Genomic DNA, 22,470 nt, shown 5'->3' on the forward strand with positions numbered 1-22,470 from the left:
TTTCTGATTTTCATTTTTCTATTTTCTGAGTTCTTTACCTTATATAATTCGATCATATTTTAAACAGCATACTAGACTACTCAAAATTTATAAAATAAAACAGTGAATTCAAGTCCACCAATTTATATTTCATTCGAATGGATTTTAGTATAAACAATAAAATATTAGAAAAAGATAAAGTTCTTCAATGATAACTCCGTTAAAAAAATCATTTCTAAATACTAAAGTCTATCGTATTTATATTAAATATTATATTTAAGGCGTTAAAATAAATGCTAAAAAAATGAGTTCATTTGATTTCGGTTTGAATTATATTTACAAATCTCAAACCATCTTCTATATTTTGTGAAATATTGTTTCAAAATGTTTATAATTTTTTCTTAACAAATTTTATCTCAAACTTTAGTTTAACTCTTTAACTCCAAAAAAAAAAAAAAAGTAAAAAGACTAGGTGCTGGATTTGGTTTATGAAACTATGACAATCTAGATAAAAAATTTGATTTACTTTTAAAAGCACAAATTAATCTATAACCTTTACGAGTCAAGTTAATTCTTAAAAAAAACAATTCAGTATCAACTAAACTTTAAACACTACATTCTAATGAAAACAATTCTTCAGCGGAACACAATAGAAAAAATAACTATGGAGCTTCTTATTTATTCAATAACAATTTTATAAATTAACCTAAATTTTATAATTTTTAAAACATTGAAATAGTTTGAATTATTTTCATTTTCTATTAATTCATTTTTTTAAATTTTATTAAGATAATATAATTAAATCTTATTTTTTCATTTAAATAAAATATTTCTATTACTATTAAATATAAAAAATACTTAAATATTAAGTAATGTTAATAGTTTAATATTATTAATCTTAATAATTTTGTAGTTAATATTAATTACGGTTATTTTTAATCAAAATTTATTACTATTTTTTAATTAATATTGAAAAAAAATTGATTGACGCAAGGAAGTTAATTAAGCAACTCCAATCAGGTGACTTCCTATTTCTCATCTTGTGGTTGTATTTTTCTTTTCAATCAAACCACGGTCTAACATTTCATCTCTTAACACATTTCTCCACTCAAACTTCTGAAGATGAAATGAAATTTTGAATACCTCGATTACTGACTCTGAAAGTTCACGTAAAACCTTCATTTTATCTTCCAAAGTTTCAAGATTGAATGAAGATTAAAAGAAATAACTCATAAGAAGCTGGTTCAGCATAACACATAGGTAATATAATTTAATCCTCCGTTATAATAGAGGCTTCTAATTTATTCCAAAAAATTATACACTAAGCTAAAAGTTGAAAAGAGTGGATTCTGTGACTAGTGTGAATTTATTATGTATGAATGAATCGCAATATAAATCAAAATACCATATCAGAAAGAAGAGAGACCTGCAAATTTTCTAAACTTCTCATAGGTAACCCAGAACACAAATTGCCATGGGCCAAGCCTTGCCCAAGTGGGGAAAAATCCTTTCCACAATGCTCTTATTCCTTCAACTTTTACTGTCTTTACTAAGCAATCATAAGAGCTATTATATAAAACTTTCCCTTCCTTTTGGGCTGCTTGATTCATCATTCTAGTCTTCACAACATCAGCTGGACAACTTAAAGAAGTTGCAGCTAAACCTGACATGATGGAAGCTAATGTGTGGGCATAAACATTATCATCAGCTATCCTACTTCTAATTACAAATTGTTTAGCATGGTCATAACAGCCAAGTTCCCCCATGTTCACTAGGAAGGCTCTTTGGATATTAGGAAAAACACCCTTCCACAGTCCTCGAAACCCTTCAGCTCCAACAATTTTGTTCAGAGCATCAAATGGCCCCGAATACCGAGGTTGAAGACCTTGCTTCATCCTTTGGCCATCAGCTTGCATCCTCACCTTGACAAGATCGGCAGGGCTGGCTATAATCTATAACAATGAGAGCAGCAGACACCAGAACATTGTAATTTTGAAACAAAAAGTAGCATTAAAGGTAAGTAGTTAACTAAACCATGTCGCTAAAACAAGTACTATTCTCAAACTTTACCATGTTACTGTTGTTGGATAATGATGGATCTTTTAAGAGAGGATCACTGGAAAAATACAACGCATACATAAGACCAACCCACATATAATGGAATGATATCATTTATGGGTCTTCATGGTGCTCAATTTTCTCATTTTTACTTAATATGAAACTTAGACTTACACTTACATTTCGAACAGATAATATCATTGTAAAATCATAGTTTATCAACAAGAACAATGATGAAATACACAACATATTCCAGACCAAACAGTTCTCACCTGAGCAATGACACCGGAGGTTCCACCGACCGCAGCCTTGCTAATAACAGAGAATGAACCATTATCAGCAGAAACCACACTTCTCAGATGCTCATACCCAACAATTCGAATAGGAGTGTAGAACATGTGTCTAATAATTGCTGGAGACAGGCCACTATAAAGGCCTACAACACCTTGTTCACGAACAATGGCCAAACCTATTCGATATGCACCAGTGGGACGCTTCGATGAAAGTGATTCGCCATGCAGTTGAAGTCTTGTTTTGATCAAGTCTATGGGGAAAGTCGTGGTCTCAGCCACCATAGCTGAGAACGATGCTAGTAAGACCTTTGCTTGAGCAGTATCAACTCCACCATGTTCATGGCCTGGTTTCATTTGGGTACATTCAAGAAAGACCTAACTCACCACAAGGCGGTTCAAGAAACCAGTGACTGTTACTACAAACGAAACCTTTTCACTGCAATGTTTCTTCCTACACACCAAGAAGTGCTATACCTATCAAAAACCCAATCAACAACAAAAATTCACATTGCATTGTCACAATATATAAAACAATTGTTTTTCCTTCCCCTAGTATTCTCCTTTAGCACAATCTTATCAAACATGAAAACCACTTTCGCAAGAATTCTAACCTTAGTTCAACACATATCCTACCTAAACCCTAAACCAAAGAAGAAAAAGAACTTATTGGTAATTCTGTTGATGGCCATGGTCAATATGGGGCTAGCAAGAACTATGAAGCCGTGAAATTGTTATCGATTCAGATCTATGAACTAAGAAAGTGAACATTGTCGAGAAAATTTGTGCATCCTCATCGAGTGTAGTGAGAGATACAGAAAGCTTCTGTTTTCTTTTGGGTTTCATCCTTCAAAGGATATTACTAGAAATAACAATGCGATCAAGGTAAGGCTTTCGTATCAATGACCAAAACACAGAACAAACACATCTAACGTACCTATTCATCAGGCATCCATGGTTAGATTCTAATTTTCCTCAGCCATTCGGAGCAGTCGATGATGAAACGGTTCTGTTCTATCAGCACCCAGAAAAACCCATAGGTAAATTGAAAGAAAATTCACGTACATGTAATAATAACTTATACATCTATACGTATTTATACCCTTATACATCTACACATGTACCATACAAATATTATTTGATTCTTAGCTTCTTAAACAACAATGAATATTAAGAGATTTAACATATGCATTTTTTTTTTTTTTGTTTCAGTCTTAATTTATTATAGAAAAATGCATACATATGGAAGTGGGATTTGGATCTTTATATTAATACAAATATTTTAATAGCAATTAACATCCTTAAATAAAATTACATGAAGCTAGTAAATTTTTTTTCTTCTTTCTTCCATGAATATGAATAAAAACACAAATAGGCAATATTAAAAATTTGTCATCATTATTTTTATGGATTATGCACAAGTAATTAGTGTTTATAGGAAAAGAAAACTCAAAATATATATATGAAAAATAAACATGAATAAAAAAAGAATGATATGAAAATATTAGCATGAAAAGTTAATTATATTTTTTTCCTTAATTTAATTATTATGTATTATATATATATATATATATATATATATATATATTAGAATATTTATCTATTTATTATACATAGTAATTATTTAATCATTTATTTTCTTTTTGGATTTACGATGTATTTTATTTTTTGTTAATGTGTATTGTATATACCTTTTCTTCTGTTTCTCTGTCTACACTTAAAACCCTACTTTGCACTCTGCATTTTTTCTCCCTCGCTCTCGCATTCCCCAATCACTGCCATGGCGACCGAAGAGAAAAAGAAGGGATACGAAGGGGGAGCAGGAGCAGGAGGCAAGTTTCGCAAACGCCCCTTCCGTGGCAGGATCCAAACGACGCCGTACGATCGCCCCCCAACCTCACTCAGAAACCCTAACAGGAACAGCAACAACAACAATGGTTGGTTCTCCAAGCTTCTGGATCCCGCTCAGAGGTTAATCACTTACAGCGCTCACTCTCTCTTCTCCTCCCTTTTCCGCAAGCGCCTTCCTCCTCCTCCTCCTCCTCCAGGTTCCCGCCATTTATTTTTGGTTGTTGGGGTTTATTGGAAGCTTCACTTGTCGGGATTATGATAATTAATTGTAAATTTGTCGTTTTCGTTAGTGCTTCATATGTAGAGCACAATGCTGGAGTTAGATCGTTTAACTAATATTCTTGTTATTTAGATGGAATGCTCTGTGAGCCAATTGAGATTTTTTTTTTATTCGTGTTAAGTGTTGTTCTTTGCTTATTTGAGAACAAATTACAATTGACATGCATGTTATGGATTTTGTTATGTGGGCGCAGAGACGGAACAGGAAGTGAAGAACAATAGTCAGGAAGAGGCTGTCGTTGTAAGTATACATATTTCCTGCCTGTTATAGTACCCTTTGTATTGCTTGGAGATTTATATCTTGTTGGGTGTCATTTTTTATATTTTATGTGAACAAAAATGTTATGGGTTGATTGATTCATAGTTTGATTCAGATACAATTCCTAATTTCTTTTGCAATAAAGCATTCAAATAGATGCTTACACCTCTATTTTTCCCCATTCTTATCTTCAAGTGTGTTCAATTGTTGTGGGGTTAGGGCTTTTATTTTAAGAACCAGAATATGCCTCTTTTAGCTTGTTCATATTATGTTATAATCCAGGATTTGCGTAGTTAGGAGGATGGTAACAAATTAGGGCCCCTGTTAACGTTTCTTGTGTGATGTTCTCAAAGTTGTGGTTGTCAATGACATGTGGTATATTCCTTGGACATAAGGGCATATGATTGGTGGCATCACTTGTAGGCTAGAGCTTGCAAACCTTTTTCCTGAAAAATTGATTTGTCCAGCTTAGACCAAGTACCATGGTGATGAAGGGAAATGCTAGCTGACATTTAAGTAATATACACCTTGCTTTTCAAGGAGTCAATTTCTCGATTGTTTTAAACTTAAAAAATGTAATTTTGCAAACCACTGGTTTTAGAGGTTTTGCCAGAAGCTATTATTTTTAGTTTATGTGAAACCAAAACACTATTTATTATTTTTCTTTCAAAAACACTCAATTAATACAGCTTTTTAAATATACCTTCTAACTGTTAATTTTTTTTTCCTTTAGAGAAAGCTGAAACAAATGAACATTAAGCTACTCATGTATTATTCCAGTAAATTGAATGATTTTGCAGTATATCTGATTTTTATTCTTGTAATACTTTTTTCCAAAGAGATTAAGGGAATTTGACTCGTATATATTTGGAATGATAGAAGTTGAAATCTGACAATGATGCTTTGAACTTATTATATATAGAATGTCTAAAAAGTTTGAATTATTGATAGATTTGTGCTCTTGAGAAAATGCTGCTTAATTTTGTTTGAACTAAGCTGCAGGAAAATATATTTTTCCCTTTTGTAAATTTCTTCCATTCTTTAGTCTGCACTACTCAACATCTCTCCTTTAACATATACTACTATATAGTATCTATAGCTTAGGCAAGTTACACAGGGTAGTTATTAAAAGCTTTAAAGCATTATTTTTGGATTGCTAAAAATTAATTTGTATGCCGTGATATGATTACTAGTAATCATAAATTTTTTACTAGATGGGTAATTTATTATATTCACTACCAGTTCCTGTACTGTTTCTTTTATTTGGGGGTAGCACCTTTGTTATGTGATTGACTCAATCTGTTACCGGTGATTTCTATGCTTGATACCCTCCTGATATTTTATTTCCCTCATGTCTTGAGGTGGTTTACTTATATCATGAAATGACCTACATTGTGTATGTAGAGGTATGCTTGAAGTGTTTTGTATAAAATCATTAAGTAATATTGGTAAACTATTTCATTGAGTTACTTGCAGTGCCTTATAATATTTTTCATTTATATTGACTATATAGAGCATTCGAGCTGCAATGCTCTGTTTTGGTTGGCAAAATAGTTCTCATATTTGTTTCCATTTTGCTTTGTCATCATGTTACTTGTGAAACAGGTTGCAAAGAATTCCTCTGGCCTGCAACAAGTACCTGTTGGTGAAAGTGATATTCAAATTAATTGTTCTGATGAGGGTGGATTAACTGAACTTGAGAAACTATTAAAACAGAAGACTTTCAGCAGGTTTGTATTTCTTCACGTGTGTTAGAATAAATAGAAATAAGATATGTATGTAGCACATTAATATCTGTAGCTTTTGAGTGTGATTAGCTTTCTATGATACTATTATATATTCTATAGTTATTAATATGCGGGTTTGTTGTTTCAAGACACAATTACCCAAGTCATAACATGTTGTGCCACCACTGTCTGATATAGATATTCCACTTCAAGGTATTTCATAGAGAAGTAAGGACTATAATATATTTGATATATGCAGTGCAGAGGTTGAATGATGGGCCGTTGCAGCTGCAAGATATGAAATAAAATGGCTTAATAAATCACTTAAAAAATTTTAAAGTAGGAGTTGTTAGGGGAGATAAAATGTATTTGTGACAACCAATCTGCTCTTCACATTGCCTCGATAATCCACTTTTTCATATATTTGTTGTTGCTTTGTGAAATTTTTACTAAATATGTTAATTCTTATGTTTTGTGAAGTCCATGTTGCAATCAATTTTGATTGTATTTCTTCCTGTTTTCTGTAACCAATGAATGCATTCTGAGTTACTTTGGTAATAGTATACCTCTTGTGATATTTTTCTTCTTCTTTGATTAAGGTCTGATATTGTCTGTTATTCCATAGATCTGAGATTGATTATTTGACCGCACTTATGCGTTCAAGAACTGTGGATGCACCTGTTAGGGAGGAAGAGAAGGGGAAAGGCGTGGTTCTCTCAGAACCAATGCTGCAAAGTGGACAAAAGGAATATCCCAAAACACCGGCACTAGAAAATGGGATTGAAAATACTGCTGTTGTAACCCCACGTGTTATTTCAAGTGTATGAGAACATGCCTTCATAGTCTTACTTTACATATATGTTTGGATGTATTCGTGGATTATAAATTAATGTTCTCTTTCCGCTCTATCTCGCACATTGCTTTGTATTGCCCCTAGATTCCTGTTGAAGATGTTGCTTCACCTGCGGAGCTTGCAAAGTCTTACATGGGTAGCAGGCATTCCAAAGTATCCTCTTCTGTTTTAGGTGTTCAAACATCTGCGCTCTTGGAGGATCCAACTCTTGTAAACAGGGAAAAGTTTCCTCTTAAATCCCCTATTATGACCATTGTGCCTAGGACTACTAAATATGCTGCAGTTCATGAAAATGGTTTTATGACCTCAAGACCTCGTGGAAGATCTGCAATATATAATATGGCGCGAACACCATATGCTAGAATTTATCCAACATCCACGCTCAAGGTTTGTTTGGTTCTGAATAACATTTTGTATAATAATGTTTCTAAGATCAATTTTATGATATGGTTTTTGTTTTACAGGGTGGTGAGCATGCTGTTGAAGGTGAGCCATCATCGTCAAGTCAGTCTGCATTGAATCATGATGTGCTTTCTGGATCTAAACCAGGGGTATGAGTACTTGTGAGTTATATGTCTTGTCTTTCTGTGTTATATTTTAAGATAGGTTAATAGATTGTTGTGCTGTGTTTCTCTTAATTTTGCAGGCAGTAAAACGTAGAAGTTCAGTTTTGGATAATGATATAGGATCTGTTGGTCCTGTTCGCCGTATTCGTCAGAAGTCTAATCTTCTATATTCTAAAGGCTCAAGCTCACTTATTTCTGGTAGCTCTTTGTCCCTAGATAGGAACCAAATGGTTGTGGATATTTCACAGCAAGGGTCTTCCATACAGAAGCCGATTCTGCTGGATGAAGTTAAGCATAGCCATATGAAATTATCCAAAGAAAATGTGGACAGCACTATACCTAGTTTGAGCTCTCCCCCTTTGCCCTCGAAATCTAGTGAAATGGCTTCAAAAATACTGCAGCAACTAGATAAATTGGTTTCTCCAAAGGAAAAATCATCTGAATCAAGGCTAACAATTGTGAATGATAATTCACAAACGAAGTTGTCGCCTTCCATGCTACGTGGACAGGCTCTTCGAAGCATGGAAATGGTAGAGTCATCAAAATTGCTGAACAATATGCATGGTAATAAATTAGATGGCCAGTTTGGAAATTTGTCAGCTAGTACTCAGAATCAGAAGTTAAATTCTCAGAGAGGCGAGGTTGAAAATGGTCCATTGAAGCTTGTTGCTCCTACCGATGGATTACTTCCACTCATAACAACTGAAGATGCTACAAACGCAAGTAATAAAGTCTTGTCTACTGCAAAATCTGGTGGTTCTTTTATGATAAAATCTGTTTCAGATCTGCCACGAAAGAAGAGGGCGTTCCATATGAGTGCCCATGAGGTATGAGACTTTTTTTATAGTTAACCATTTGGTTGGTTTCTGTAGTTGTCATGATTTAAAACATTATTTTTGTGTTGTTTTACGTTAGCTTAGCAGGAATGTCCGCATGACTTACCTTTTTGTTGGCATGTTGCTTAAAGCAATCTGGTGCTTCCATTTACAGCAATTTGTATCCTAAGATAGTATTTAATTTGTTTCTTGTTCTCTTGTTATAAAAGGATTTTCTGGATCTGGACGATGATGCTTATCCAAATGGAGCAGTCTCTTCTTTTTCTCTTGAGAAAGAAATCACAAGCTCCACCGCTGTGATGGGGGAAACTAATTCTGGTACTGAAGCAACTGAACAGGAGAATCCATCAGCAATATCTAAGACTTCTACAATAGATGGTAAGGCTCATATTGGAACTGCCTATAAATCCAAGGTTGGTGAAAAAGTTGATGTGTCTATCTTTAGGACATCATCTATCCTTGATCCAACCTACAAGCAAGTTACGGCTATACCAAATGGATCAATTGCTAAAGCTCCCTTGTTTATATCTGAAAATAAAGTGGTTTCGTCGAAAGAATTCACAGCTCCTAGTGCTCCACCGAAGGAGATAACCAAATCAAGTCCTACGTTTGGGTTGGAAAAAGTTGTCTCATCAAAGGATCATGTTGCTGATGCTCCACTGGCAAAATTTGGCTCCAATAAAAATGTAAACAAGGTTCTTCCAGCGCCATTCACTGCTTCATCATCCGTTGGTGCTGAACCATCTTTTTTGAAATTCAGTGCTTCTGTCTCAAACCTGGGAAGTTCAATCAGGTTGGTCTATATAATTTATTGTGGTTTTGGAAAAACCTTCAATTCTGTGCACATCTATGATGAATTTTTGGTTTTTTTACCATTCTTCCTTTACTTTTCCCAATATTTATGACCAAGGTTATCAACAACAGCCATAGATACTATTGCCTTTCGAGTTATAGATAATATTTAAATGGGTTTTTGCCTCTCAACTGTTTTTTGTGCTTTTGACTTTAATGTAATCTGTATATCATGTGACTTTTGAATAGTGTCAACACCTTTTGTTTTGACTATGGGGATGGCTTTTCTATTTGATGAGTAAATATTTTAGTCTAAATTCTGGATTTTCTTTGGTTTCCTTTGAAATAGTATTCTGGTCAATATGCAGAAAAACAGAAAGGGAAAAGCTTTATTTTAGTTTGCAGCCATGTAGAAAACTTGTGCATGTTCCCCTCTGTTGGACTACGCCCCTTTACATTTGAATCATTAGATTCTTTTTCCTCTACTTAACTTACTTGCATCACCTCCATTCCCCTTTACTTTACAGTCTTCAACCATTGAGAATATTGTTGTTTGATTTCTGGGATGTGTCATAATTGTTATTACTCTTTTTTTTTCCATTGGACAATTGAAACTGGAGAAATATTTGGCATCACATAGTGTTCAGTTAAGTATTAAGTTGATTCATGTGCTAAATGTGTTTCCTTCATGTGCAGCACAACTACTGTTCCTGGTACAACTGATTCTATGCCAAAGGTTCGTGAATCTGATAATGGTAATGCTGAGACTACTAATGATACTGGATCTTCTGTTTGGGCATCAGAACTTGCTAGTTCATCTGCCGCATCAACATCATTTTTTACATCATCCAAGAGTATATTCAATGTTGGCCACAACTCAAATCAAAATAATGGGTCTCTTTCAAGCCCTTCGTTTTCTTCTTTTCCAGCCCCTGTATCTGGTAACTTTATCAGTCAGGATATATTCAGCAGTTTATCTGCTGCCAAAAGCAGTGCCATTAGTGCCATGGCAGATTCTAATGGCAGTAGCATTGCAAGTATGACGACTGGCACAATGGCATCAAGTAATAACAGTTCTTCTACCCCTGTGGTGGCATCTTCTTATCCTACAACTCCCGTTTTCAAATTTGGATCCTCTCCTGTCCCATCAACAAGCTTACCTCTATCATCTTCTGGTTTAGAGCCGTTGGAAACTAAAAGCAGTCAGGATGCAGGAACTGGTAGTCTTAGCAGCACTGCCTTTGGTAGCTCATCTGCAGGGAATAGTATTTTTGGCTTCAGCTCTTCGGCAACCAAAACTGTAAATAGCCAGTCAAGTTCTGTTGGTGCTAGCAGTGGTTCTGTTAATGGTGCCCAGGCTTCTACCACCATCGGGTTAGAAGCCTCTACTCAGACCCAGTCAATTCCATTTGGTTCATCTGCATCTTCCCCATCATATGGGTTAACTGGGAACACAACTTTTTCTCTGAGCAGTTTTTCATCTCCTTCATCCAGCCCTTCTTTTTCTTCTGGGAGTTCATTAATTTCCTCTAGTCCTGCCATAAATGTTTTAAATTCTGGCACATCTTTTGGACTTAGCACCTCGGCTTCCTCTTCAGCAGTAAACTCCTTTAGCTCCAATACTAGTACAAGTTCTGCTTTATTTGGGTCTAGTTGGCAGCCCAGCAAGTCTCCATTTGGCTCCAAATTTAATTCGTCATCTTTGTCTTCATCTGGACTTTCCCTTGGAATATCCACTGCTTCTGTCAGTTCACCAACAATGTTTTTATCTACCTCCAGTGCATCAACTCCTCAATTTTCATTCACTTCAGCTGCAGCAAATACCTCAACACAGCATGCTTTTGGAAGTCCTACTCCCACCTTTGCATTTGGCTCAGCTCCTGGTAATAGTCAGAAGATGAGTATGGAAGATGGTATGGCTGAGGATACAGTTCAAGCAACTCCACCTGCCACTTCTGTATTTGGTCAGCAACCTGCCCCACTTCAATCAAATTTTGTATTTGGGGCATCATCTCCACCGGTAGCTAGTTCTTTCCAGTTTGGTAGTCAACAGAATATTGCTCCGCAGAACCCTTCTTTTCAGACTTCTGGCAGTCTAGGAGGGAGTTTCTCATTGGGCACAGGTGGTGGTGACAAATCCGGCCGAAGAATTGTGAAAGTTAAACACAAACAGCGAAAGAAGTAGGACCATTGTTTATGAAAATGGTTGCCTTCTATCAGTACTCGGGGCTACACATTTTGTGCAAGAAGTAAATAAGTTCTCAAAGAGTAATTGCCGGTTATTGCTGCTCACTTGGCAATCTGGGCAAGATTTGCTATTGCTAATCAGCAAATACAAGCTTGTCCGTGTTCTTTGCATTTCTATACTCAATTTTGTAATAGCATATGGTATGAAAGAAACATATGCTGTGCTAGTTGGGATGATATTCACAGGGATCGTTGTGTCCTTGCTACTTGTAATATAGCCAGAATTAGAGTCAATGTATAGTTAGATGGTTGTAACTTCACAGTTCCAGGGAGCAATCTGTGAAATGATTATTACCGATAGGCATTTTGTGTCTTGTTTGCCATATATTTTAATAAAATGTTAATTTATTTTTTGTTTAGAAACCGATAAAATTATAAGAAAGACTAGGTGTTACGTTTTCGGCAGAAGTAAACAAGATAAAAAAATCCATGCAAATGAGAAACATTCAGAAGTGAAGGCTGTCGTGTTGTGGAGTCACAGGTGTATCATACAACAGATTATGCCCCCATTATCTGTTATTATTCTGTTGAAATTGTGTCATGCAACAGATGGAGTGCTATATTTCTAATTTCTATTGATGACAGGTACTGGCATGCAATTAGACCCTCCTTTTATATTGTGTTTGTTCTATGAATTTAGTCCCCATGCACCGTAATAAGTGGCATGCATTTCTCACGATCTTAAAACAACAACCCTCAGCGGGACAATGTTAAAATCAATTGCATGTACATGGACTAGTTTAAAACCCTTCATATAGGAACAAAAACAAAGATGAATGTCATTATTAATAATATTTTTTAACCTTTACTGTTATTGTAAACATGACTATGGGGCAGAGGAACCTTTACCTCACTCCCTCGACTTCTCCAGCACTTTCATGCTTATACTCAATAGCACCATGATACCTACTACCTATTGCCTTCTCCATCACCGATCGGAGGATATATGTAGCCATAGGCATCTTTCACATGCATACTAATCAAAGTGGATATCCATAGTCATAGGCATCTCTCACATGCATATTAACCAAGAGGAATCTTCAACTTTGATTTCACATGAGTCTTTCCATAAAGATTTACTATAAAGAGATAATACCAATGCATGAGTTCAATTCACATAAAAGATTAACATCACTTTAATATAAAATGTTAAGATAATAAGTTTACGAGTTTTTTTTCTTATATACTGTTCAATTTTTTTTTTATTTTTAATTAATGTGAGTTCTTGACTCATATTTAAATTTTTAATATATTATTAACTCTTACGCATGATTTTTTTTGGAAAAACTTCTCGTTGAGTTTCTTGTAGAGCTCTCGTTGAAATATTGAACTACTCAATTTTTAACATAATATAAGTAAATGAAATAAATGTGTATTTTTAATTTAAAAAAAATTGTTGAATAATATTTTATTAAAATGTTGTTGATACATTTTTTTTATTTTTTTCTTAAAACCCAAGCAAAATGGGGTAAGCACCACACTACCTCTTCAACACTATATACTCAGTAACAGTGAAAAAAAGTTCGAAAAGTTAATCCACTCTTCTAAATCTTCAATCATGTTCCTCCACTAGTTACATTTACACATGGAAGTTTGGTAGAAAATAAAGACCTGAATATTTCATGTCAAAAGCAATTTTGCAATTAAAAGTTCTTTATTTAGTATATTAACTATGAAATCGTTAACACGAGGTATTACTTACTCCACCATTGTTTACCCTTGTCAAATAACACTTTTCTAGTGTCTCCAACAATGTAAAACTAAGTCTCACAACTTAGTACCCTTTCACCAAGGTTGTGGCTTTGTCTATTTAGGTGAATGTCTGCATCAACTTTTAATTTTCTCTGATAAAAGCTTTGTTTCTTCCTTTCTGTTTCACTTGATCAAGTGAAATAAAATAGAATTTCGACATGATATAACAGTTTCAAACTTCCATTAACCCCTCCTCTAAAATTTTATACTGTCAAAAATATGCACTATTTGCTTGTTATTTAAAAATGTAATTTCTTACTCAAGAAGGATGCCACACTATGAAAAGCATGGTGTTTTCTTTTCTCCACGTGAGATAAGATTAACAAGTTTTATTTATTTAATGGCAGAAAGAAGATTCAGTGACGGTTCAAGAATCTAGACAACGTTGGATGATACCTGCATAATAAAAAAAGGTGGAGAAAGAGACAGAGTCGGAGACACATCAGTAGTTTCAATGGGAATCTACCTCCTCGAAATGGAATTATTGGTGTAAAAACCATGATAGAGTACAGATTTTCCACATCACTACTTTTGTCCCATGATGGTTTGAAAGGCCAAAAGTGTACTAAGATGGTGGTTAATGGTTGGTACATTCCTAAATATTCATCAAATCTAACAAATGTATGATCATATCAAATGGTTAATAATACATGTTGTCGTGTCGTGTTAAGTGGGGGTTTTGTTTGTATTATGTAGGAAAAAAAAAAGACAAAAGGGTTGCACTATATTCTCGGTATCATTCTCTGTGAATAGTGATCTCTTTTACATTTTGTGAATATATATATTCACCTTGCATTCTTCATTCCATTCTCATCAATGCATTATGAAATTTAATGCTTACTGGTTTCCATTCTGTAAGCAGTTGAAAGAAAATCATGGGTTCATCCAACCAGTTCAATCAGGGAAGGAAATTTTTAGCAAATAAGCCAAGGAATGAGGTTGATGCTAAAGAAGAAATCTTCAGAATTGATGGTAAGAACAATCATATAGTTAATGCTGCTCCATGTTTTTGTCGGCTTATGTATTAGTTGTCAAAATCTAGTGATTAGGTTTTTAATGGAAAACTTCTATAGAAATTATGCAACAGAAAAATAATCTCTTCAAACAAAAACACATTCACAAGTAATAGTAGAAATACCAATAAAAAACATAAAAAATTTAATAAGTTTATGGATCTTTATCTTATAATAACTTTCTTATAATATTCTTTTGCTCGTTATCTGTTTCCCTTAGAAGGTAAGAATTCCGCAGGAAACACAACATTTGCGACAAACTATGGACGATGGTTGGAAAAACACAATAGACTTATTTGTGAGATACGGAGTAGTTTAAATGAGGAAGTTGTTGATGACAAACTAGTGTTTCTTATAGACATTGTCATGAAGCACTATGTGGAATTCTCAGAAATGAAAACTAGCGCTGCAAATTTTGATGTCAGCAATGTTGCTTGGAACACAACAGCTGAACACAGTGTGTGGTGGATTGGAGGATTTCGCCCTTCTCAACTGCTCCAGGTAATGCTTGTATACGCTCTTGCATGGAATCAAAATGAGGAGAGAAAAAAAAAATTAGCAAAATATTAATGCTTCATGGTGTCTGCTCTGGAAACAGGTTATTGTGCCTCAACTTCAACATTCGTGTTCTCAGCAGCAACTTTCTGATATTTGGAATTTTGTACAATCATGTAAACAAGTAGAATATGCTCTTGCACGAGGCATGGAGAAACTTCACCAAATCCTTCATAATGCAACAACAGAAGGTGACAAAGGATTAAAACTGACTTGTGCCTCACAACATATGAGATTTCTAAAGCAGGTAATTAATGCATGCATTGAATCCAATTCCTTTTCTATAGGAAAATGATTTTTTAATAGATAAATTTTGATAACTTTCTCTTACAATCTGAAGTGACATCATCTTAGTATCTTTCTATTATTATTTTTTTTTTATATTTCAAAATCACTTAAAAAATATCATATCAAGTTGAAGTTTTTTGGTATTTGATTTTAAAAGGTGGTAATAACAATTTGTTTGAAAAACTTTAACATGGTCTGTTGTTAAACAGGCGAATGATGTTCGACAGGAATTTTTGCATCAACTATGTGGTCTGCTCACAAATAGTCAGTATGCAGAATTCTTACTTGGTTTGGGGGAACGCCTCCATAACCCTGCTAGCTCACTTTGAACACTCCATCAAATATGAAAGTGGAAGTGTTTATTCTTAAGTTTATATATTACAAATTATAAATAAATATTTTATTTGCGGAAAAGTTTCATTTCCTTTTTCCCAAAGTTTTTATTCTCATACGTAGATCTTCATTAGTTTAACTTATAATCCACTAATCTAGTACATTGATTGAGCCAAAACTGATGCAATTTTTAAAACATGATTATTAATGATGACCATAGTTCCAACTTTGACGGCATTCAAATCATCACCTATCATACACAACACAGCAAATATATATCAAAAAGAAAAATAGAGGATTTTCTTCACAAAAAAAAAGAAGAAAGAATCATAATCACGCATGGTTAAAGAATATGAGGTGTAAATATTAAAAAAAAATTTAGCACTGCCACAGTTCATAGGTTCAAAGTGAAACTCGGACTATTATTAAAAAATCTCATATTTTCTGTTAATTTTGTTTCAAATTTTTTTTTTAAAAAAATATTTACAAATTTTTTTGTGAAAAAAAATTGTAGGAAATTGCTACCAATTTTTTTACAAAATATTTTTGTATAAAACACTTTTCACAACAAATTTTGTAGAAAATACTTACAAATTTTATAATTTTGTAAGAAATGATTACTCACGAAGAAATTATCTACTAATTAAAAGTTTTAGACAAAATGACAGAAAAAGTTATTTTTTTAAAAGAAATTTTTAACAAATTTACAAGAAAAATCTCATCTAATATAAATTTTTTTAATAATGAATGGTCCGTCAAGTTTGTATGATTGAGTATGGTATTAGATTGGACCCAACGTAGCTTTTTGAAGGACAAAAAGAACCTACATTTCTGAATCAGAAACTGCATCTAATGCTCATACTAAATGAAATTAATTTTCTTCTTAATGTGTCAGGGTTCTTAAAAGCATTTCCTATTTGTAACTCAAGCTTTAATACAATATCACACCACAAACAAGAGCTTGCAATCTTGAAACTCAATTAGATACAAGTTGAGAAAGTGTTTCTACAAATGATACTCAGAAGATGTTAACAAAAACATAAGTTTCAGCATAGAAACACACATTGCGGAAGAAAGACATTACAACATTAGTTTTAGTTTTTGTGTCATTTTGCATATAATAATTACGATTGTCTAGTAGTAGTTTGTTGGAAGGTGGAAAGAGTTTTTGAGACTCCACTCACTCCAATTTCCAGCTCTGCATGAACAACCTGTCTCTGGTGTCTACCCTTGGATTTTCAGAATCTTGCTGTCACAATATTGTCACAAAAAAACCTTATATATTCTAGTTCCGTTTTTCCTCATATTTTGTTCTTTATTGGTCTTTTAAGCAGTAACATTCCAAAAGTTAAAATACATTTTGAAATGAACTTTCTCAAACAAGTTTTTCAGAACATATATGTGATACCTTTCAAAACGAACACATAAAATGCTTATTGAAATATGCTTTTCGGATAACTTTTCTTTGCAACGTGTTCTCTTTTTTTCTTCTTTCTCTGCAGTAACAACTAGAAAATGATAACAAAAACAGCAACAACAATGAAAAAAGCTATTTTTTAAGTTTTTGTTTTATTAATATGCGAGTGTAGTTAGTAACAGTGCATGAAGAAAAAGCCGATGCTTTTTATTGACAGGAATACAAGATGGAATAAAATACAGAGAGTTAATGCAATTACATTGGTAATTCATGTTTTCCCATTCTGAGTTTGTTGTACTGATTAAGTAGTATTAGAAACGTAATTGAATTGATTAACCTGAGTTGAAGATTCAGTTTTTTCCAACAATTTTCATGGCCTGCTTTTCTAATTAATAATGTTCTTGATTATGTTAAAGACTTTCTGGATTTTAACTCTGATTGTCTAACAGATCACACTGTGTATATGTTATTTTTCACTTCCTTCTTTTTTCAGTTTGTTCTTTTTCTTTTTCAAGGCTCATAATAAAATTTTTACAATTGGGTAGGAACTGGAAGCATTCATAAACAGGTATAAATCAGTAAAATAAAAATTCAATCAAATTGGAAACCTATCGATTGACACATTTTAAGTTAATATTTTTAAAACGTTCATTTCTGATTATTTACATTATTTATTATATTATTTTAACATTATACTTTATTATATTTCAATTGTTGTATTAATCAACATTATAGATCACTTGTTGCCCAAAAAAGAGCTGCATTTCATGCAGTTACACATCTGATTGATGCCATTCCTTTGAGATTGTGAACAGCTTTTGCTAAAACTATAGATAATACGAATTTAATAACAAGGAATCCTAAGATATATAAAGCAAAAAAGAATGAGACTGCTAAAGATATACCATTACTGGAAATAATCAAGCACCACTTGAACACATTCGAGAGACCAATTTGATAACTCCCCACATGGCTGCATCATTCTGCAGGTAATAATTTGCAAGTTCCAATTAGCTTGTAAGTCATAACATTTTAAATTCACCAAACAAATAAATTACTCTTAAATTATCTAATTCAAACATTCTATAAAAATATTCCTACCATCAACCCAATCAACTTACCATAAAAACAACATCAAAAGCTTCTCGATAGCAGCTGAGTGAGTTCTCAATGTTGTGGTTCCTACAACAATAATTTTATGCAGTAGAGCATCTGTATTAATTTCAATTTTTTATACTACCTCAAGAACTAGGGAAAGAAAGATTATGTTTTCAGATAAAGCAAGAAGTTAAAAGCTCAAGATCATGGAAGGAGATGAGAGGGACATAAAAAAATACAATTACCATAACTGAAAAATTGCTATGATTATAAGCATCAGTAGTTACAATTACAAATTTACAATTCCCTTCTAATGTGTAATCATTTCTTTACTTAATGAAAATTTATCAAAATAATTAAAAAATAAATAAAAGCAGACACGCTTACATATGTGCCAGCAAACAGTAACATATTCAAGTCAACTAATCCTCTTTTCTCATAAGTCCCTCTACAAGAGAAAAATAAGAAAAAAGAAATTAAAATGTTCTTTAAAAGCTAAAATTACCCTATGCATAAGTTAATTTGTATAAGTTTTCTTATACAATTTCTCTAAATCTTGTTTTTAACTTGTATATAAGTTAATTATAGCTTATGCACAAACTCATTTTATTTTTTTGTTCTTTTTTTCTTCTAAAAGTGTTAATGGATAAGTTTGTTCAAGCAGACCATTAATCACTTCATTGATGTCAATATCTACAACTTACTATTTAATTTGTGTTCAAAATCAAACTTTGGAAAGGACAGTTTGTTAAATTTTAACATTTTTCTTTTTACAATGTCATTTCATGACTTAACTCAACATCCATAATAAATCAATTCAAAATTGATGAAAGATGATAGACGACATAATACAAAACTGCAGAATCAAAATGCATAACAGAACAACAAGGTGTAAGGCTAACAAATTTACTAGCAATAATATCTAATGCTGAAAATTCACCAAGAAGAATTGCACTTCAACTTTAAACTAAATAGCAGGTGGATGCAACAAGGAAGTAAAAATGAAGAATTCCTTCTATGATTGGTCCAAGTTTAGAAGTTTAGCATTCAAAAAACAAAAAGCAATAGTAGTTTAGATATGTATTTTGATAAAGATATTTGTTGAAAAAACTGCCAATCTATCATACTATATAGATAACTGGCCTCAAAATTTCACAATAATATAGTAGAGATCAAGTCACAGTCGTAAGTACCTTTATAGACATTAGCTGAGCTCAAATTTACATGTTACCAAGACAACTAGATGATAAGATTCTAAACTTACAGAAATCCCATGGATATTCGAGTCTCATAATTCAAACCATCAGACATTCCCAAGTCTCCAAGGTGATCGCCAAGAAGGAGAACATTGGTTCTCTTCTTCAATGAGGCATTGTCATCAGTAGGACCATCCATATCACCAAACCTCTCATGTACAGGTGCTGCCATATCAAGAGCGTGCTCATTTTTATTTAAGCTATGAATCAATTTTCCTGTAATAGAAATTTATAAGTACAATGTAAGAACAATATTTATATCTTTAAGTGCCCGAAAACATACTTTCGACAACTCAGCCATGAGCTAAAATGTTCCAAATCAACTCATAAGAAAGCATATCCTAATGAAAGCTTATATATATTTGTTTTGAATAGTTTAAAGAAAAAATGGAATTTTCCAGGACTCTGGGAATAGAGACATTTATCTGCAGGTTTTTTCGGGATGCCGTTGCTAAATTCCTTGTTACCTTCTGTCAGAGGTTTGGATTTGCAAAAGAGAGATTTATTCATCTTGTGGTTGTAACTTGCAAGAGCAGTACATTATTCAATTATAGAAAGTAAATATAGAACTTGCTGATGATAAGTGTCAATTCGACCAACATTTTGAGACACTTCCATACACTCTTGGATCAGTTAGCATTAAGTGGTATCATTGGTTTTAAGATGAAAATATCCACATAAAGACTAGAAAATTTAGAATGTAAGTTGCTGCCCTGAAAGCTACCCGTAATACATTGATCCAAATTAATCAAGGGATTTCAAGTAGGTTGAAGTGTGTTTTGAAAACCTTTGGCTGACATTGGTATGTGCAGGGATCATATCTAGTTCACGCTCAAACTAGTGGTCACATTATTTGAGCAACCTACCACCCTACAAACTATAATGCATAAGCTCAGCCAAGTTTTTCTGTTACAATATTAAAGTCTATGATACATCACATAAGGTACCATGATCAAATAAATATTTTCAGCTGTCTGTTCCCACAGGTAAGGAAACATTTATCAAAATATGATACAGTACATACATATCATACATTTATCAAAATATGATACAGTACATATAATTAAAAATAAATATAATATATTTGCTTTACTCTATTGACAATAAAACCTAAAGGCGCTAACGTAAGGCCTCAGCCTCAAAATATATATTTGGACATGAATACCGAGATGAAAAACCAACAAATATGTAGCTAATGAATGCAGGAAACATAAAATCACCTTTAAATGATACAAGGCTGCCATTGTCATCAAATACCATTCTGTTGGATACTATCCTCACATTCTTGAAGGATCTGTGAAGTTTCTGCCTTAGGACCTGTTATTATCAAGAAAAAAAAAACAACATATTGCAATTGAGAGGCGTCTACAACAATGGAGGAGAAAATAAAGTCCATATTTTGCAACCTTGCCATCATAAAACTAAATTGATTTTTCAGACCTCTTCAATGGTATCAGCGAGCCCTGCGGAGAATATTAACACAGGAATGTCTCTTTCCTGAAAATTACAAAATAGAAAATGGGAACCAGGGTCAGAAATCGAATTTTCACATATCTATATTACACTTCATAAATTCAACTGATATAAAATAAGCATATCAAGATGCAATGTAAGATCTTATATCTGCCAAAGAAGTATACCTCCAGAAACTCAAAAAGTTCAGAGACACCTTCCCTGAAAGCTATGTTAGCATTAGCAACAGATTGCCTTATTGATTCATATGTAAGTCCTCCCTCAACAAGTAGAGCATGTGTTTTTCCCCACCTGATACACCAAATTTAGAGTTTCAGCAAAATGTAATAATGCCAATGCTGAACATTCAACTTAGAGCCTATACGTCCACCATTAACAAACTCACACACCACTCTTCCATGAGCTTCGTTTTCTCTTCAAGTCCAATAGTCGGTGAAAATTCTAAAGGATGGTAATATTCATATAACTGCTGCCTTTTGGCATCATATTCTGGATTACCCTGCTGCAAAAGGCCATGACTGGCTACAGAAGCACAAATGACTCTATTAGATATGATCCATAGCAGAATTCTGAATGACATCCATTTCTTTTCTTACATCAAAGGGACCAAAAGGGGGAAATAAAACGTTCAGGGAACAACGTACTTTGACCACGATTTCCATTAACCACAAACTTAGTTAACGTGGCATCAAAATCAGCAATCACCTGGTACCATGAATTTGTCAATACAATAATAAAAATAGGAACACATTGCGCTGGGAAAATCTGAAGAACTAAAAAACAATTTTGTAAGTAATTACCCATCATCTATTATGTCACCAAACTACTACAGCAAGTAAATTCAACGAGCACACAAAGTAAAGATATGGAATACTCAATAAAGCACTTAAATTAATTATGAACCAAATGCATGCAGAAACCTGAAGCTTCTGGGGACCACCCAAACGAATTGCATCAATTTTCTTCTCCAACAACGCAGGGTCACCCACCATGAAGTCCGAAGCAACCTTCACTTCCTCCATTTCTAAATTTCTCCCGCAACAAAAACTAGAAAATGATACCCTTTAACAAAAAAAATGTCAGAATAGTTAACAAATTAAAACGAAGGAAAATAGAATACAAACTTTAAACAAAGATGTGCAATAGCAGGTTAAAAGAGGATGAAAAAAAAAATGGGAAAAAGAGGTGGCGTTAAAAGAAGAAGAAGAACCTTGAGGCAGTGTTACGGGAAGAAAAGGAGAAGTGGCGTTGGCGAAAAGAGGTGGCGATGATGGCTTGAACTTGAAGTTGGAAGCTATGATTCATTATAGTGTGAGTGAGAGAATCAAAACTTTCACTTTTAATAATTTCTAAAATTTTAAAACTCAAAAACAACTTTTTTTACTTTGATCAATTTTAATAATTTTCTTTTCCACTCACAGTTTTTTTTCTTTTATTTATTTTTTTTCTCATTACATAAATGTTTTTCTAGCATTAGAGACACAACTTAGAAATGAATGGCTAGAATTTATTGTAGAGAGTGATTATAGATTGGGTTTTTCAAGAATT

General features: G+C 33.4%; 4 protein-coding genes across 16 annotated transcripts; 2 read left to right on the plus strand and 2 right to left on the minus strand.

Moving 5' to 3' along the window:
* Nucleotides 1-1,240: 1,240 nt before the first annotated feature.
* Nucleotides 1,241-3,417, minus strand: UCP3 (Mitochondrial substrate carrier family protein). Of its 3 annotated transcripts, none has more exons than XM_028079211.2 (3): nt 3,265-3,417; nt 2,310-2,781; nt 1,241-1,931 (listed from the first exon to the last, which is right to left on the minus strand). In XM_028079211.2, exons 2-3 carry the CDS (start codon nt 2,682-2,684, stop codon nt 1,389-1,391), a joined length of 918 nt encoding a protein of 305 aa, XP_027935012.1. In that variant the 5' UTR covers nt 2,685-2,781; nt 3,265-3,417; the 3' UTR covers nt 1,241-1,388. The 3 variants fall into 3 exon arrangements, with proteins under 3 accessions (XP_027935012.1, XP_027935011.1, XP_027935009.1); XM_028079210.2 differs by having other exon boundaries at nt 2,310-2,804; nt 3,265-3,416; XM_028079208.2 differs by having other exon boundaries at nt 2,310-3,389.
* A 627-nt stretch (nt 3,418-4,044) lies between these two features.
* Nucleotides 4,045-12,100, plus strand: LOC114190019 (uncharacterized). Its single transcript, XM_028078765.2, has 9 exons — nt 4,045-4,375; nt 4,652-4,698; nt 6,322-6,446; nt 7,069-7,264; nt 7,381-7,683; nt 7,761-7,847; nt 7,943-8,689; nt 8,908-9,491; nt 10,187-12,100. Exons 1-9 carry the CDS (start codon nt 4,108-4,110, stop codon nt 11,673-11,675), a joined length of 3,846 nt encoding a protein of 1,281 aa, XP_027934566.1. The 5' UTR covers nt 4,045-4,107; the 3' UTR covers nt 11,676-12,100.
* A 2,218-nt stretch (nt 12,101-14,318) lies between these two features.
* Nucleotides 14,319-16,227, plus strand: LOC114190328 (transcription factor TGA4-like). 2 transcript variants are annotated; one of them, XM_085675545.1, is made up of 4 exons: nt 14,319-14,461; nt 14,861-15,003; nt 15,101-15,304; nt 15,555-16,227. In XM_085675545.1, exons 1-4 carry the CDS (start codon nt 14,365-14,367, stop codon nt 15,672-15,674), a joined length of 564 nt encoding a protein of 187 aa, XP_085531671.1. In that variant the 5' UTR covers nt 14,319-14,364; the 3' UTR covers nt 15,675-16,227. The 2 variants fall into 2 exon arrangements, with proteins under 2 accessions (XP_085531671.1, XP_027934966.1); XM_028079165.2 differs by having other exon boundaries at nt 14,723-15,003; nt 15,555-16,220.
* Nucleotides 15,088-22,289, minus strand: LOC114190327 (5'-nucleotidase / magnesium ion binding protein). Of its 10 annotated transcripts, XR_014996546.1 has the most exons (13): nt 22,133-22,289; nt 21,843-21,984; nt 21,567-21,627; nt 21,312-21,444; nt 21,090-21,213; nt 20,890-20,946; nt 20,670-20,766; nt 19,458-19,665; nt 18,581-18,641; nt 18,217-18,277; nt 18,001-18,078; nt 17,087-17,174; nt 16,621-16,927 (listed from the first exon to the last, which is right to left on the minus strand). XR_014996546.1 is itself a non-coding variant. In XM_085675543.1 (11 exons), the coding sequence occupies exons 1-10, from the start codon at nt 22,225-22,227 to the stop codon at nt 18,016-18,018; spliced, it is 1,041 nt and encodes a 346-aa protein (XP_085531669.1). In that variant the 5' UTR covers nt 22,228-22,288; the 3' UTR covers nt 15,088-15,226; nt 18,001-18,015. The 10 variants fall into 10 exon arrangements, 5 of the variants coding, with proteins under 5 accessions (XP_085531669.1, XP_085531670.1, XP_027934964.1 ...); XR_014996548.1 differs by lacking the exon at nt 17,087-17,174 and having other exon boundaries at nt 16,621-16,923; XR_014996547.1 differs by lacking the exon at nt 17,087-17,174.
* Nucleotides 22,290-22,470: the final 181 nt, after the last annotated feature.

This window comes from Vigna unguiculata, chromosome 7 (assembly GCF_037176805.1).
Source record: "Vigna unguiculata cultivar grain cowpea cultivar isolate G323 ecotype 2 chromosome 7, ASM3717680v1, whole genome shotgun sequence".
Lineage (NCBI taxonomy): Eukaryota > Viridiplantae > Streptophyta > Magnoliopsida > Fabales > Fabaceae > Vigna > Vigna unguiculata.